The sequence below is a fragment of the Vulpes lagopus genome, chromosome 4 (assembly GCF_018345385.1).
Source record: "Vulpes lagopus strain Blue_001 chromosome 4, ASM1834538v1, whole genome shotgun sequence".
In the NCBI taxonomy this organism is placed as follows: domain Eukaryota; kingdom Metazoa; phylum Chordata; class Mammalia; order Carnivora; family Canidae; genus Vulpes; species Vulpes lagopus.
Window position 1 is genome coordinate 117,123,861 of NC_054827.1, and position 18,072 is coordinate 117,141,932.

An 18,072-nucleotide genomic window follows, 5' to 3' on the forward strand; every position below is an offset into this window, starting at 1 on the left:
AAAATAGTTTTGGGTAAGTTGGAATTCTCATTTGATGACTAACTATAATAACAGAGGGGCTAGCTAGCAGTTATAATTAACGTCTGGAAACTCACTCTGCGGATATATTCTGCATACAGGCTCACTTTATATCCCACTCCCCTGCAACCTAACTGCCCAAGTTTCATTTTAACCACTTAAAAAATGTAAACTAAAGGTAATAAACTAATAATCAGTACCAGGATTCTTTATGCTCCTTTTTTTATTGGAAAATTTAAGCCATGCTCTATTAACAAATAATCTTGAGGTAGGGCTCTCCTCAGTGATTCAGCAAATAATTGATAGGCAACTGTTAACGAGCCGTCTGAGCACTGAATCTGAATGACCTAGACTTTCTGGAAACAGAGGTTTCCAGTTTCACCATGGTGCCACGGTCCTTGAGCGCTCTCAAGTAAATCGATAGCGTGGAAGTTATCAATGAGCTCCATTACACAGAGCCTTGAAAACTCAACGGGAATCTGAGGTACAAGGCATCATGGGAGCATTCATATTTTAAAAGGAAGTGTGTGATTCAGGTGTCTGAGCCAACTTTAGGAAAAGGGGAGGACAGCTATCTATTGAAGGTCATCCCAGTAGCAAAGAGCAACCAGCACGTCCTGAGTGGTGCATAGGGACTGGGTTTTACCTTCTCGTCCTCCCCATCCCGGACTCTATGCCCCAAGAAGTCTCTGGCTCCTGCCAGAATGCACGCCCTGCACCCACGAGCTAGGCCTACAAAGGGCATGGTGCAGCAAGCAAGAGAGGGACAGTGTGCAAAGTAAGTGCAAAGTGTTAGATTACAGGTAAAGTCTCCCCTCCTTTCAAGGCCTCCTTTGGGCACATAAACACTTTGGTGAGTGATATGCCATCCGATCTAAAACGCTCATGCAGATGTTCCCCAACATGAGACGCAGAGCCCAGAGGAATAAATTCAAACTGCCTCTGCCCCTTATAGGAGCATATACAATAACCCCCAAACCCCCGAGGCTGGGTTTCCAGTTGCTGCAGCTCAACCGCAGGCGGGAAGTCGATGATCCTCCGGACGCATCGTCAGAAGGTCACAGGCAGCCTCATGCTACGTCACCATGGCTATGCCATGCACCGCATGTCATCTCATCGTGCAGGCACTGAATCATCTCCCATCCTCAGAAGGAGGGGGAGTATGGTGCAGTAAGGTAGTTTGAGAGGGAGAACACGTTCACATAACCTTCGTGATGGGATACTGCTACGGGTGTCCTATTTATTACGAGTTCTCGCTGCACATGTCTCACTGTGCCTAGTTTACACATTCGACTCGATCACAGGTGTGTACCCAAGAGAAAGCACGCACACACACACAGGTTTGGTGCGATCCATCTTGGAACAAATCTCCCAGGGGGACGAGCGCAGAGCCAGGACATCTCTGCCATCCTTTGCACCCAGTCACCAAACCAGGCTTGCCCCGGGTATTTATGTCTACAGAGAGAGGGGAAGGAAGCAAGTTCCTTAAGGCGCCTTCCGCATGAGCTGAACATTTCGTTATTACAGCTCTGATAATTTTATTCATGATCGTGAACAATAATAACAGCCTATTTGTGGTGCTCTTGTGATGTGGGAAGCACTGCATTAGAGCCCCTGACACAGTGATAATATTATTTTACTAGCACTGACACAGTGAGTCTGACCATCACCATCACAGCCCCACAAGTTAGGAAACTTGCCTGAGGCCAAGCAGTCAATGAGTGGCACAGGCAGGATCTGAACTCAGGTGTGCTGGACTTGAAAACCTCTGCCCTTCGCCACAAAAGCATCGGAGAAAGCTCAGACTTGCAGGAACATTCCTCACCAGGTCACCCTTGAGAGATCCTTGCTCTGTTCCTCTGACATAAGAGCCAGAAATCAGTACGGCTGTAAATCACCTCAATGAAGAAATAAATCTCGACAACATCTCAAGCTGGGAACCTCTATGTGAAGCGGCTCAGAAGCCACACCTGCACACCCTGGCCTGTTTCTCTGCCGCCTTCACCTAGCCTGCCCACTTGCCGCTGCCCCACGTGCCGCTCAGAGCAAGTCCACACCACCGGCCACTGGCCACCAGCAGCCCACTATCCCAGAGTAGCCACTGGTCATGGGGCAGGAGACAAGAGGAATGAGTGAGGGGAGGTCAATTTTCCTATAGCCTCTGTGGCCTCCAGCCCGGCCACGGGAGCCCACACATGTGGTCACAAAAAGGCAATGGTGTCCCTGTTCTATTGACTTGCTGTAAGGAATCAACTGTGGGCTACTCTTCAAGGCTAACAATTGATAGGCAACTGTTGGAGTGAGCCCTGTGGAGGCTGAAGCTCTGTGGAGAGCGGGCCTCACACCCCCTGCAACCAGGAGGGGCAGGAGCCTGGCTAGCAGAGCCCCCTCCCCCCCAAGTGTGGGGGGAACGGATGCAATAGGGCCCCGCCCCGGTGTCTCTCTTGGGATGTGCCCTGTTCAAGGTGACATGAGGGACTAGGAGGAGTTCCAGCCTCAGAACTAATTTCCCTAGCTCAAAAGGTTCTGTGCTTATCTAACTTTTGTAAATTAAATCTCTTAGACAAATCAGGAAGCCTATTATTTAAAGCAATCCTGAAAAAAAAAGTCATTCGAACAGCCAAGTAATGATCTCCTAAGTGTATCCAGGCACGTCAGGCCTCTTCAAGAGGAGATTTATAGTCTCAGCATGAGCTTAAGCAAAGTACAATGGAGAGGGGTGTTCTGGCCCTGCCACGAAGGCTGTGGACCCTATGCCGGCTCCGGAGTCTCCTATGGGATCACCAACACAGAACAGGGGAGACAAGTGACATGTGCAGAGAGGAGACGAGCCAAAGTGGTAGGAGATGGCAAGGCCCAACGTCAGCGGTACACTGAGTGACCTCAAGGTGACATCCCTGAAGTGACCCCTCCAGAAAGAAGAGAGGAAAACAGGCGCTTCCACATGGAGGGCCCCAGCCCCTAGGAGCTCCCTGAATAAACACAAATGCGTGCAGAAGACAAAACAGGGAGGAGTGGCCCATTCACACAGAAACATGCAGCGCTCCTGGGATCTTCTGCCCCAGGGGCACCAGAGAGAGCCGGGCCCTCCACACAGAACCATGGAGAAGTTACTACAAAACTAGGACATGAAAGCTCAGAGTGTGCTGGGGCCGGAGAAAAACCCTCCCTGCGAGCCGCAGGGCACAAGTGCACTCGGAGGGGGCAGGGAAGAGATGCCCAGGATAAGGCGGCCTGCACACCCCAAAACACACTTCGCCCACTTGGGCTCGCACAAGTCTCTTTGGAAGGGTTACACTCTTCCAGGCAGATAATCTCACATCAGCTGCCTCAACTTGCAAGCCAATATTCTATCCCCTTTCCAGAAGTACCACGGAGCTTTTGCCTCGTATACACCACTATTTCTAACACCTCTGTTTTTCTCATCCCCAGTCGAACCCAGGTAGAAATCCTAAGCATCCTGCCCTTAAAGGCACCGCAGTATTGCCTCTGAGGGAACAGGGAGCAAAGTCGTGCTTCTGACGTGCTCTGACTCCCCGGGAAAGGACCTGCTCCGCTCCTGCAGGTCAGAATGATAAACAGCATTCACAACCAGCAGCCAGATCCCACCCCCAGGGCACCCACTATAGCCTTCCTGGGACTTCTGATTGTCTAGCTACAGATCCTCTGAATCACAGACACAGAAGTCAATAAAACAGCAACATGTAGTTACGTAGGCAAAATGCCTCTAAAATCACTCCTTTTTGCCACCAGGGATGTGTATGTAGCCGGCAGTCCCTCTTCTTCTCACCAGACTTCCAGGATCAAGCGACCCCTGGCCAAGAAGCAAAACCAGAATTGTCCCATTCCCCAGGGGATTCGGATGAAAATTGGTAATAAAATCAGGCGGAACTCCAAGAGGAGGTGCTAGAGGAGAACCAGGCTGGGTCCACCGGCATCGCCCGCGGGGTGGCCCACGTATCAAAGCTGCATGAGGGTCACGTGGTCCTATCCTATCACTCTGTGAACATCCTACCGCCTGAACAACAGACGTGTTCTACTGGGGGAATGATTCTTTTCTGTTACTGTGCCTCCACACCAGGAGGTTGGTTCAGGAATAAATGTGTGAGACCTTCTGGCTGGAGGGGAAAAAAAAAAAAAAAAAACGGCCTCTAAAATCGAGTTCATCCTTTTGCAAAAAAGAAAAAGCAAACAAGCAAGCAAGCATTTGGGGCTAGTGATGCTCAAGGGGACCCTGCCCTCGTCCCCTCACATCTGGTACAAGCACACACACACATATGGCTAACGGTTCACGGCGAACTGGTCAAGCAAACAAACCGTCTTCTGTAAGTTGCCTCTGGCTCCGAGGCACTGAAAATCATTCCTCCTTCTCTCTGCATTTGCTTTCTCTGATGGGGTCAGCATCTCTGTCACCAACTGCCTGGCTCTCCCACAGTCTCTGCATCAAATGGAAGGTTCCAACAGCTTCCTTGGAGGCACTGGTAACACTGGTGATGCACTCAACCACAAATGCCCCCCTCTTGTCTTTCTAGATGAAAACATTTCAAAATACTCTCCACCCCCCTGTCGCCTCATCCTCGGGGTCATTTGCTTATTTGGGTTTATACTTGTGAATTGGCTTGATTCACACCTTGAATCCTGGGTAGGTCCCCCTTCTACAACATCTGCACTGGCTGGCATCCCAGGAGACCCCCCAGAGGACGAGGATGGGTGCTGAGGGGCTTAATCATAAGCCTATAGGCAGCTCTTCCCACACAGAGTAATCACCTCCCCGGCTCATGTTACAACACCACTTTCCAATAAGGCTGCACTGATCTTCAGTGTCTCTCTACAAATATTTCCAAGGGATTCTAATGCATTCCCTCAACTGCTTGTATTGACAACACACTTACAAGGGATGTGACACAGTGTAAAGCACATCCTAACCTTAAAGCTTTCAATCAGGCTCAGGTTCCCTAGTAGAGAACCTCCTCTCATTGTTCCCACACCACCTGCTGGGGGACTAGATATTCGCAGCCCCTCCCCCAAAATTCAGATGTTAAAGTCTTACTCCCAAAGTGATGGTATTAAGAGGTGGGACTTCTGGCAGGTGGTTAGGTCATGAGGGTGGGGCCCTTCTGGTGGAGTTAGTGCCCTTATAAGAGCAGCCCAAGAACAACTGTTCCCGCAGTCTGTAATCAGGAAGAGGGTCCTCACTGGACCCCAGAAATGCTGGTGCCCTGATCTCAGACTTCCAGCCTCCAGAACTGTGAGGGATAAATTTCTGTTATCTCTGGGCCACTCAGTGTGGTATCTCCTTATAGCAGCCTGAACAGACTAGGACACCAACTTACTTCTCCCATGCTGGGACCACACTCTTTCTGGATCCTCCAAACCTATTTCAATTCCACACCTTTCCTACCAATTTTTCAAATGCTTAAAATGATCACCTGCTGGCCAAATAGCAATGAACATCCTTCTTGCCTTCAAGTTTACTTCTCCCCAAACCTTTATTTCAGACTACTTGCCCGCTTCACCACACATCACTTAGAGGACGTGCTATCCTCACCCATGCATGTGGGTAGTACGTGTACTAAGCATTGTCTACATGGGAAGTCCTCCATCAAGAACCAGGCAGCTCATTACAGCACGCACAGGGGCTGCTGCAGACCGGGGACGAATACAGATGGAGAGGAATATAAAGGAAGGGTTATCATTACTCTTCTTCTGTTCAATACAACCGCTTTCCTGTTCCAAGAACATCCATATAATGGATACAAAGTAGATGAGACCTCAAGCCAATCCATCATAACACTCCCCCTCTTTTTCGGTCTGTGGTTGTACTCATGGATATTAAAACTTTGGAGGTAAAATAAGACCCAACTCTTGTCTGTAAGAGTCCAACTCAGGAAAACTAAATTTATCCCATTAATTTACTCATGGGGCATCCATATGTGCCATCCGTTAAACAAATATTTAATGCATACCTGTTATTCTAAGCCATCGTTGACACGAAATCCCTGCCGCAAAGGACTTTCAATTTAGTGGGAAAGACCATTAAATAACAGGACATAGTAAAAAAGTATAAGTGCAGGTCAAGGGGTGGAACGCCAGCTGCCCAGGAAGACAGAGGGTCTTGGAGTCCCATTAGGATCCGGACGGGATCGAGTGTTTCCGACAGGGCTAGAGGTGATCCTGAGGAGGGGGGCCAGCCCCGGGCCAGGTGCTTTGGGGAATGTACGGCATGGATACACACACCTGACCCACAGTCCTCCTGGGAGCCAACCCAAGTCTGGAGATGGAGACCACACAAGACAAGGCAGTCTCTTCCTCCAGGATCTTGAGCAGCGTGCTTAACCAAGAGGTGAGAAAAGAGGACCCCAAAGACGACACAGCAGGGGCGGAGGTGGGCGGTGGGGTCTAACCCAGCCTCAGAACGGGTACCTGTGGTGGAAGGCACCCCTGTCTGGGCAAGGACAGACAGAGCCATAAGTGGGCAAAGAACAAGAACAGGGCACCTTCCAGGCAAGGGTAAGGCACAGGAGCTACAGAGAATGAGAGCGCCGGCTGCACGCAGGCAGTGAGAGGACTGGAATCAGTAACTTCTCTGTCATTAGAACAACTGACACACATAAATGCACCTCTTGAGAAATCTGATAAATAGGTTTGCATGGGGTGGAGGGAAAGAGCATGCAAGCAGCAGCCAAGAGACCTGCTGCTGGTCCACCATGAGATGACCTTCCCTAGGCCTCCACCAGACGAGGTGGATGCACAAGAGCAGTGTCCAGAAGTTAGGAAATAAATCCAGTGGCTAGCAACCCACATTCTTCTTCATCTTCTTTTTTCTTTTTTCCTTTTTTAATGTGAAATAAGACGGAATATATTACGCCATGCACATTGCCCATGGAAAAAATACAGTTTTGTGAAACATGTGCTTCAGTCACAAACGTGTACAGACAGATATTGATGTACATGTGTGTGCTTGATCAAGACACGATATGTGTGTGTTACTGGGGGGTCACCGTCCAAACAGTGGAAAGCACAGGGCAAAATGATTTGTAAGTTTCTTCATATTCTAAGACTCTCATTGTAGCTCTTGCATTCTACCCATCTTACAGATGCGCAAATCAATCTAGATGTGAATTCTAATGTAAAATTAAATAAACGGTAGGTGTAATTTAGATGTATCATCAGATGTTCCACAATTGAAGCGTTTATCCAAAAACAATGCCCTTAATTAATCAAAATATGACAAAAGTCTCCAGGAAATAACTACTTCTAGCATACTTTGTAACACAGCCACACCTGTATATTCAGGGCAAAGGGCCTGCCTCCCATATGAAAGACTTTCCTTCTAACATAGTTATGCACACATAGGAACAATGGTCTACACAAATTCTCACATCCTGATACTCAAGATAGGATTTTAACGTTTCATTTTTAAAATATTTAATGCCAACCCTTATTTCTTAATACCTTTAGCAACAGTATGTGACAGCAATGTGTTGACTGTGTAGGACACACAGTTTTGAAACCCTTTACTGGAACAGGTGGCATCCAACTACTTGTGGATCTGGATTCAGTGTATCTACGTATGATATATTCTGATCTGCCCAAACCATTTTCGAAAAATCATCATCCAAATGAAGTCCTTCTGGACTCCAAGAGAACACAGGTAACAATGTATATTAAAGCCTAAATACATTCCTGTTGGACAAGGCATTTTCCCAGAAAGACAAAGGGTAATTTATGAGCACAGGCTCATAAGAATACAAAAGGAGACAAAATCATTCATGTTGGCGACATGCATAAGCCAAGTAAACACATTCTAGATAAAAACATTTAAGTGCCCGTTGCCAGAAGCCTGCCAACTGCACTGACCCTGGGGACCCATCCCATGGAAGAAATCAGATGTCATTATCGACATGACCTCAGTTTTTTTCACCATCATTGCTCCCGAGCAGGTGGGGAAAAGTCACAAATACCAAACCTAGAGCACAAACAGGTGAGGTGACCTGCCCACCTGCCAGATGTATGCCTTCGTTGAGAATAAAACTCCAGTTTTCTGTGTGCTTCTCTGGCCCAGGGCTGGGGAACCATGCCTGCCATTTGGGCCTTCTACATCAAAGGCCCTTCCTCAATGAATACTTTCCAGTCCTTCTGCGAATGCTAATTCAAGGTCAAGCGATTCCCCAAACCCCATCACGTAAGGCTCCAACTCCTCGCGGGCTTGTTCCTGAGCTCTGTGGAAGGTGCCAGGCCGCCAGCCAGCAGCTGACCTCCGGCCCGCAGGGTGCCGGCTCCTTTGCCTAGCAGGAGGCGGACTTGACCCCCATCGCCCTCCAGGCCGCCCAGGCCCCTCAGGGCTGCCCACCCACGCGCCCCGCGCACCTGCACCGCGGCGCCCCCCGATTACACAGCGCAGCGGCCCGAGGTCCACAGGCTCCGGTGCCTTGCCCAAGGTCACCGGGTCTGCGGGCCTCGGCGCGGTGGCGGCCGATCACGCAAACCGCGAGCCAACTTGCTCCTGCCCCGCGCCTGAGCTCCCCACGCCGCCCCTGGCGCTGGCCAGAGCCACGAAGGGCCGCCGGGGCCCGGAGGCACGAGGCGTGCCCCACAGGCTCAGCCCGGGCCGGGGCGCAGCAGGGAGCGGAGGGCGGGGGGGGGGGGGGGAGACGCGAATCCACAGCGGCCTGGGCGGGGGCGGGAGGGGCCCTGCTGGCGCGCGGCCTGGGAGGGGGGGAGGAGGGGCCCCCGGCCCCGGCCCCCCCGGCCCCGGCCCCCCCGCCCCGGCCCCCCCAGGCTCACCGGGTGCGCAGCGCCTGCCACGCGGCGTCGATGTCGGCGTACAGGTTCTTCTCGGAGGGCTTGCCCGAGCTGACGCCGTAGCCCGAGTAGTCGTAGGAGAAAATGTTGCAGTTGATGCGCGAGCCCAGGCCGATGTAGAAGCTGCACATCTGGCCCAGGTCCACGGCGTTGCCGTGCGAGAAGAGCAGCGTGTAGCGGCTGGAGGGCGCGCAGCGCACGAACATGCAGCCGAGCCGGTTGTCCCGGGCCGTGCGCGAGAAGAAGACCTCGACGGCGTCCAGCTCGCGCTGCGAGTACTGCCAGTCGGCGCGCTCGCTCAGGTGCAGGCTGCACGCGCCCGGGCCCGCGCCCTCCTCGGGCTGCTGCGGCGCCGGCTGGGCCGCGGCGGGGGGGGCGGCGGCGGCGGGGGCCGGGGCGGGCGCGGGGCCGCGCTGCTCGGGCGCCAGCACCGTGTAGGTGGGCTCGGGCGGCAGGAAGGCCAGCTTGGCGGCGATGCGGCTCGGGCAGGGCGGGCAGCAGAAGAGCCAGCACAGCTCGCCCAGCGAGAAGCCGTTCATCCTGGGGCCTGGCTCGGGCATCGGGGCGGCCTGGAGCCCCGCCGGCGGGGGCGGGCGGGCGGGCGGGAGGCGGGGCCCGGGCGCGGCGCTGCGAGCGGGGCGGGTCAGCGGCGGCCCCGCGACCGGGCGGAGGAGCGGGCGGCCCGGGCCCGCACGCGGCACACAAAGCCGGCGGCGGCGGCCATGGCTCCAGCGCGCCGCCCCCCCGCCCCGCCCCGCGCCCGCCGCCGCCGCCGCCGCCGCCGCCGCCACTTCCGGGTTATCGCGCGCCGCCGCCTCCGCGGGGACTCGGCGCCCGGCCCGCCACCGGGGCGGGGCTCCGCGACCCCTCCCCCCACGGCCGCGGGCACCTGCTGGACCGGGGGGGGGGGGCGCGGGTACCTGCCGGGCCCGGGGGCGTGGGGGGGGCGGGCACCTGCCGGGCCTGGGGGCGTGGGGGGGCGCGGGCACCTGCCGGGCCTGGGGGCGTGGGGGGGCGCGGGCACCTGCCGGGCCTGGGGGCGTGGGGGGGCGCGGGCACCTGCCGGGCCTGGGGGCGTGGGGGGGGCGGGCACCTGCCGGGCCTGGGGGCGTGGGGGGGCGCGGGCACCTGCCGGGCCTGGGGGCGTGGGGGGGCGCGGGCACCTGCCGGGCCTGGGGGCGTGGGGGGGCGCAGGCACCTGCCGGGCCTGGGGGCGTGGGGGAGCGCGGGCACCTGCTGGACCTGGGGGCGTGGGGGGGAGCGGGCACCTGCTGGACCTGGGTGCGTGGGGGGGGCGGGCACCTGCCGGGCCTGGGGGCGTGGGGGAGCGCGGGCACCTGCTGGACCTGGGGGCGTGGGGGGGCGCGGGCACCTGCCGGGCCTGGGGGCGTGGGGGGGGCGCGGGCACCTGCTGGACCTGGATACCTGCTGGAGCCGGGTACCTGCTGGACCTGGAGAGCACAGGCCCGTCCCAAGGACGCGCGGGGGCCCAGAGGAGACAAAGGTCCCCAGGATGCCCCTGCTCCAGGTCTGCTCGCTGACAGTTGGGCTCACCCCACAGCGGAGCCTGGAGAGGCCGCGAGCTCCTGCTGGGCCTGGGAGGCGCGCACAGAGGAACCCCAGGTCCCTGGGACGCCCCTACTCCGGGGTCTGCTTGCAGACTGCTGGGCCCACCCCACAGGGGAGCTTGGAGGGGCGCAGGCACCTGCCGGGCCTGGCCTGGGCAGCACGGGCCGTCCCCGGGACGCACAGGGCCCAGAGGAGCCTCAGGTCCCCAGCATGCCCCTGTCTCCTCCAGGGTCTGCACGGGGCCCACGGCCGAAGGGATCGCGCAGGTGGTGGGGGCATCCTCCTGCATGAACTGTGGCCCTCACTCTTCTCTCCCTTCTCCAAATCCAAGTTCCACAGTGCACAGAGGTTCTTGGGAATCTCCTGAAGAGAACATTAATGGGTGGAGGAGCATGGGCATGTACCTGCAATATTTGGCTCTTGGCATCTGTGCTTCCTGAGCTCAGCTCACGTCTCAGCACGAGGGCTGCTGCTGTTGAGGGTGAGGACGGCCAGCGCCGCATGTCCCCGTTACAGGAGGTCGTTTCTGCATGTGGAGCCATGTTGTTACCTCCCTAGGGGCGAGACTGGGCCTTTAGAGCGTCCCTGTGTCTGCAGGAATCAGGGCTGCTCCACACCTAGGAGGGTACCCTGTGAGCTTGTCCGTTCTGGTGCCGCCTGCGGTGGGTTTTCTAGGTGTCTTCTACAGGGGTAGTTTCTCAAGACGTGTCTTGGGTCCAAGATTTTTAAGTGGTCTTAATCATGAAAGATTTCTTAAAATGATTTAAATCCACTGTCTTCTTGGCGCTCACCTTTAAATGATTTTTTTTTTCAAACATAACTCTCAGTGCCTGAAACTGAGCATGCTCTGGTGCCAATTTCACAGAGCCTTCCACACTCCTCTTTCTGCCTCCTGATTTGGCAACTGAACTTCCTTTCAGGAACGGACAGGAGGTCCCCTTCCCGGACTGCCAGCAGGGCAGCTAGAGACATGGAAGTTGGCAGCATCTCAGCCCTGGACCTATTGTTTCAAGTAACACGTCCTGAGAATTTTAGCTTTTGTTGTGGCTTTAATAGGAGGAGTATTTTTGAGCACCCTCATCTAGATGAATTTGCCTATCCAGATTGCATTAACCTTCAGGACCTGGTTTTATTTTTTTTTTAATTTTTTTTAATTTTTATTTATTTATGATAGTCATACAGAGAGAGAGAGAGAGAGGGAGGCAGAGACATAGGCAGAGGGAGAAGCAGGCTCCATGCACCGGGAGCCTGACGTGGGATTTGATCCCGGGTTTCCAGGATTGCACCCTGGGCCAAAGGCAGGCGCCAAACCGCTGCGCCACCCAGGGATCCCCAGGACCTGGTTTTAAAAGGCCATTTCTTCACTGAAATAATTTTAGACATTTTTGAATGATCTAAAAAGTTCAGAGAAAACCCAGTTGGTAAAGCAGGCCGACAAAGTATTTCTTAGTCTATTTTAAAGTTATTCACACTTGGTGAAGCTTTGCCTAAAACCAGATTTTTAGCTTCATAGGATTGGGTTTCCTTCTTTAAAAAGGTTTGTAAGTTGGTACACTTCTGTGCACTCTGCTTGGATCTATACTTTGCTCCTTGTATTCAATTTTTGTGTATATATTATGTAATTTTTTTTATGCTCATAGCACCCAAGGTTTTTTTTTTTGTGCAACAGTTACAAAGATGAGTAAGACTGTCCCTTCTCTCAAGAACCTTACAATCTAATTAGAGCCGCAGGAGAAGATTTAGAACAGTTTCACAGATGCCTTCAAAGAAAAAAAATAAAACATCCACTCCCCATAAAAGCTAAGGAGAGTATCTTCAATCTTGGCTCAATGGTGGTGTTTCTGTGGGGAGCTAAGGTGATAGTCCTAATCAAAGTCAGAATAGGAATAGGACTCTAGGAACAGAGATGACAGGGTATCTAGCAGGCTCATTCATCTTCCTTAAATACCACTCTCTCACCTGTCTTGGCAGGAGTTGAGTAGCAGGAAGTTCATACATAGTAGGGCACTGTGACCAGAGCCTCAAGGGGGTGTCCTCTACGTGGCTGATGGGAAAGACAGCTCAGTGTTCTAGATGGCCTGTAGCAGTGTTAACATCATCCAGAAAATTAAAGAGCCAGATACTTATTTAGGCCTTGCCTCGTTCCACAAAGGATTTGCAGAAGGTCGGACAGTGGAATACCAGTGCATAAATAAGTAAATAACTAAAAATTTGGCTTTTAGAAGGGACACAGAGATGGACCGAAAGGGCCACCTTTCTTCAGACAGCTGTGTCGTCTCAGGCTTGTGTGAATGTTAAATGGAGACCCTAAAGTCGGGTGCCGTAGAGCAGAGCTACTGAACATTTTGTACCTTGAGCTACACGTAGTTGTGGAAAAGTTGGTGTGGCTTCGGGGCTCGGCCTCCCCGGGCCTAAGGGGTTCAATATCTCAGCACACCTCCAACACACCAGCAACTGATGCATCAGTGTGCCTTGCCATACTGATAGGAAAACTTTCACGGGCAACACAGAGGGAATACATTTTTCCTGTAAAATGCAAAGGTCAGGGATTACTAGCTGTTTGTTTTGACCCTAGGGAATTTCTGTGTGGCTTCTCACCTTCTTGTAGAGAAAGGTCTAACTTTGAGTTTGGGTCAGCAGACATATTTACTAGGTAGGTGCTTAACCACGAGTCGGTCACTGTGGATCGGGGGGATGCAGAGGTGGCCAGGACACAGCCCTCCTGCCCTCAGGAAGCTCCAGGACTGATCTGCAAATCGGCACAACTGCATCCTGCCAAACCAGCCAGAACTGGTAACCCGAACAATATTCCCAGGAACTAAATCTGCCAGTTTGTTATTTAATTGGCCCTTTCCACACCAAACTTTTCTTCCACATTGATCTGCCCAATGTCGAGCTGCTCAAGATCTAACTCAGTTTATAAAAGTAAAACTGTATCAACAGCATAGAGGAGAATGCTCATTTTTATTTATTTTATTTTTTTAAGATTTTATTTATTTATTTGACAGAGAGTGAGAGAGAGCACAAGCAGGGGAGCGGGAGTGGGAGAGGAAGAATGGGCAAGGGATCCTGAGGCTAGGCTTCGCCTGAGCAGAAGGCAGACACTTAACCCAGTGAGCCACCCAGGTGCCCTGAGAATGATCATTTTTAACTGATCATAAGAGAAGGATATTCATGCTTTAAAAATGAATCTGGTTATTTAGATGCACAGTAAAAGAGAAATCTAAAATAAATGGCCTGTTTTACTTTTCTGTTAATATAGGGGTGGATGCTCTGTGAAGGCAAGGATTGTGTTTATTGTGGTCACCACTGCTCCCCCACCCTTTCCCCACCATCCATGCCTGGCAGAGAGAAAATGCTCAGTAAATATTAATTAAAGTGATAAAGAATGAATGGGTGTTTCGATGAGTGCACCAGGGGATAAGCCCGTTTCTTCTGCCTTGCGCATTACTATCAGTACAGGCTTTGAAGAAGATACAGAGCAATCCGAAGCCAACATGGCATCACAGTGGGTTTCTAGCCACTGCCTGTCCCCTAGCTGAGGAGCTGTAGCATCCCCCCATCCTGCTTACTCCCAGAGCTAGAGTTTGTTCTGGGTGACAATGTTCCCAGTTCAGAGGCACAGTCATCGCACCTCCCCCGCTGTGAGAACAGCCCTGTGGCTTGCTTCTGGCCAATAGTCTCTAAGTGGAGAACTTCGTGAGGGGACAGACTAACAGAGCCAGTCTCATCCATAATGTTTGCCTTTGCCCCCTCCCTTTCTTCCCACTCTGGTTGCAGGAATTATTGGAGTCACAGCAGCCACCTTGCAACCATGAGGGTGAATTTCCTCGCTGAAGGTGGTGAACAAGAGATGAGAATCTAGAGGCTTTGTGGCCTGCCTTTGTCTGGGCTTCTTGTTGGGTGAGAAAAATAAACTGCTTTGTCCTTGTAGTTAGATATTTTGTTACTGTAACCTGATGTGGTGATGAGGAATCCCCATCAGAGATTAAAAGATTTTACACTGTTCTCTCCTATCTCAGGACAAAGAGTATTGTGTTGTTCAACAGTGAAACAGTTTATGCCTGGATTCCGCTTATTTCCCATAGAAAAAATATTAAAGTATAACTAAAGGTGGGATAGATTTTGGAGGAGATATCTATTAAACTAACACATCTGAAATGTCAGGTGGGGGGAGCTTATAATTTCGGGGGAAAAAATAGCACACATGACACTTGGAGGCTTTTCCAGGGAACCTATGCCAGGGTTCAGTAGGGAAAGGGGCCTGCCGATCAGATAAGAGCTTTTGGAGGCAAAATATCTTTTCCCAGAACCTTTTTCAGCCCAAGGGCCCTTATCAAAAGTGTTGAAAATGGAGTCGCTGGAATCCAGCTGGGGAATGCTCACGGATCTACAGGATGAGCTCATGGATCTACAGGATGCTTAGAAAGCACTGCAAGAGATAAGGATTGAAAGAAATAAAACACCAGCCGCCCACATATGTGTGTTTTCACAGTTCCATCCGTTGCCTGGATGACTATATCTTCAAACCCACCGTTGGCACGAGTCCCGCCCTGAGCCTGGACTGCTCACAGGAGCTCCAGCGCTCCTGAAACTGATCGCACAATTTGGACATGGTAAACTGCTGAAGATGGGAACTGGGACTCTCAGGTTCCACTCTATATAATTAGCACCAAACATTATGTCTCACCACGTCATAGGAGCTCAACTGACTGGAATTCAATTGCTGGTCATTTCTAATCACTTTTTAAAAATATGCAAAGATGTAATAGACAACATTAAAAAAGTAATTTTTTCTAAACAGAAAGTGGGAATGGCCTTTTGTATGCTGAGTTTGTAAATCTAATTTGAAGGTGATAAAGAGTAATACCCCATGGCATTAATTTTAAGGTGTTTTTTTTTTTTCCCCAGAATTTTGGATAGCTACATATTAAAACAGTGTACAAGAGTGATTCATCTGTAGTGTTATTCCAGGGAAATTTATAAGAACAAATACTAAAAACATACTTTACAAAATAGTAACACACACAAAAAAAGTAATATCAGCATCAGACTATGCAGAGGAACCAAAATGACCTAGCTGCTTATAAGTATTTACTGTATGATTAAGTTGATAGGTCGGTGGGGATATATTAATTCATTCAATTACTGGTTAAATATTTGAAAAAAGATAAAATTCGATTCTGATGGATCAAAAAAATCAAGGATGTTTTTTAATGAAACCAAAAGATAACTGGAAAATAGAAATGAAATTTTACAGGGGCACCTGGGTGGCTCAGTTGGTGTCTGCCTTTAGCTCAGGTCATGATCAAGTCCCTCACTGGGCTCCCTGCAGGGAGCCTGCTTCTCCCTCTGCCTGTGTCTCTGCCTCTCTCTGTGTGTCTCTCATGAATAAATAAGATCTTTTAAAAAATAAAAATGAAAATTCATGCTATTTTGAGCATAATATCAAAGGCAAAACCACAAAAGAAAAAAAGTCAGTGATTTGACTACATAAGTTTTCAGTTTTCAGAACGCTGAAATATTTACAGATGAAATGATGTGATATGGAAGATGTGCTCAAAAAAACCTTCTGGGGAAAAGGAGAGGAAGGGAGATACACATGAAGCGAAATTGATAAGCTGTGATTTGATAATTGAGGCATTTCAGTGATGAGTTGATGGGCACATGAGGCTATGTGTTATTCTCTACTTTCGATGAAAGTTTGAGATTCTTCATACTAAAAAATTTGCATCTTTTGTTCTTCAAAATGATGAAAAATTAGGCAAAAAGATTTACTGCAAGTTTATTTAAAATAAAACACTCTAGAGTACCCAGGTGGCTTAGTCTGTTAAGCATCCAACTCTTAGCTCAGGTCATGATATCAGGGTCTTGAGTTCAGTCCCCAAGTTGGGCTCTACACTGGCATGGATCCTGCTTTAAAAAAATGTTTTTAATTGAAAAAAAAAAAAAAACTTTTAAAAAACACCCCAACAGGGAAAATGGGCAAAATACACAGACAAGCATTTTATTAAAGTAGCCTATAAGTACTCTATAAAAAAGGGATTAGACTCTTTAGTTGTTTTTTTTAAGATTTTATTTATTTATTTAAGAGAGAGTAGGGGAGGGCAGCCCCGGTGGCGCAGTGGTTTGGCGCCGCCTGCAGCCTGGGGTGTGATCCTGGAGACCTGGGATCGAGTCCCGCGTCGGGCTCCCTGCATGGAGCCTGCTTCTCCCTCTCCCTCTCCTTCTGCCTGTGTCTCTGCCTCTCTCTGTGTGTCTATGAATAAATAAATAAAATCTTAAAAAAAGAAAAAGAGAGTAGGGGAGTTTGCACATGGAGGGGGAGGGGCAGAGGGGCTAGAGATGTTCTAGCTAGAGATCAAAAATCACTATCCACTGAGCAGGGAGCCTAATGCAGAACTAATCCCAGGACCCCAGAATCATGACCTGAACCAAAGACAGATGCTCAACCGACTAAATCACCCTGCCCCCAGACTCTTTAGTTAAAAAAAAAAAACAAAAAACAACAAAAACAAATTTTTAAAAAATGTATTTTTATCCTTCTTAAAGTGATCCCAAAATTTTTTTAAAGGATGAAAGACCCCCCTGGTACTCTGTGGGATATGCTGTGGAAAAGTAAGTACTCTGACCTGCAAGTTTCTGGTGGGAGTGTTAATTGATATCATTTTCTACAAGGAAATTTGACAATATGTAATCAAAAGACAAGCATACAGCATCTACAATCAAGTAATTCTGGTCAGAATGTAGCCGAAGGAAATACTTTGTTTTGCACATAGATTCTAAATTGTAGGATGTTGATGACAGCATAGTTTATAATAGCAAAGGAAAAAAATCAAAGCCAGAAGTAAGTGATAGCATGTTCGGACAATAGACTGATATGTGCCATTAAAACAGGAATTGAAAGACCACATTTAGTATCATAGGAAAATATCTATAATAGGTTGAATAAAAACAGAGCACAAAATATGTACAACAACATGGATGTCAAAATTTAAGCCCGGGGTGGGGGGGGAGGGAAACTATCTATCCCCAGCCAGTGACATTATAGACATTTTGTTTTGATTTGGTTGGTCATTTGTTTCTGGTGTCTGTGTATAATCTTTTTTTAAAAAATATTTTTATTTATTTATTCATGAGAGACACAGAGAGTGAGAGGCACAGACACAGGCAGAGAGAGAAGCAGGCTCTATGCAGGGAGCCTGACGTGGGACTCGATCCCAGGTCTCCAGGATCACACCCTGGGCTGAAGGCGGCGCTAAACTGCTGAGCCACTGGGGGTTCCCTGGTGTCTGTGTATAATCTATAAGTTCTGGGCATGTATTATTTTTATAATGAAGAGGGAATAATAAAGCCAAACAGGAAAAAAAAAAAAAGAGGAAAGAAAATACTTAAAAGTAATGAAGATGTTCTAGCTGTTTGAAGATACATCAAAAATCACCATCCCAAAGATAAAGTAATGTCCCGTTCACATGGGAATAAAATAATGTTATTACAACTGAGATCTGTGGAGCCCTGCTAAGACCTACTATGCTCCAGAAATGTGCTCCTTCCTGCAGCAAAGACAGAGGTGGATGAGATACTGGAGGACCTGTTTTCCTTGCCCTCCTTTGGAGCCTGTATTATCTGATTGTAGGACCTGCCCCGCCCTGGAATGCATATCTTGTCTGTGATGTTTCT

At 50.0% G+C, this 18,072-nt stretch overlaps 1 protein-coding gene and 1 long non-coding RNA gene across 3 annotated transcripts in view; one reads left to right on the plus strand and one right to left on the minus strand.

The window, feature by feature from the left end:
• The window catches only part of ABHD17C (abhydrolase domain containing 17C, depalmitoylase), a 47,227-nt gene extending 37,796 nt beyond the window's left edge, over positions 1-9,431 (minus strand). The window contains exon 1 of the mRNA XM_041753138.1: positions 8,806-9,431. Within this exon, the coding sequence (XP_041609072.1) occupies positions 8,806-9,383 (578 nt within the window). The 5' untranslated portion in view covers positions 9,384-9,431. The remainder of the gene's footprint in view (positions 1-8,805) is intronic.
• On the plus strand, positions 8,994-15,151 carry LOC121489789. Of its 2 annotated transcripts, none has more exons than XR_005987420.1 (4): positions 8,994-9,125; positions 10,724-10,873; positions 14,173-14,295; positions 14,888-15,151. It is a non-coding gene; the product is annotated as an uncharacterized LOC121489789 (long non-coding RNA). The 2 variants fall into 2 exon arrangements; XR_005987421.1 differs by lacking the exon at positions 8,994-9,125 and adding an exon at positions 10,197-10,351.
• Positions 15,152-18,072: the final 2,921 nt, after the last annotated feature.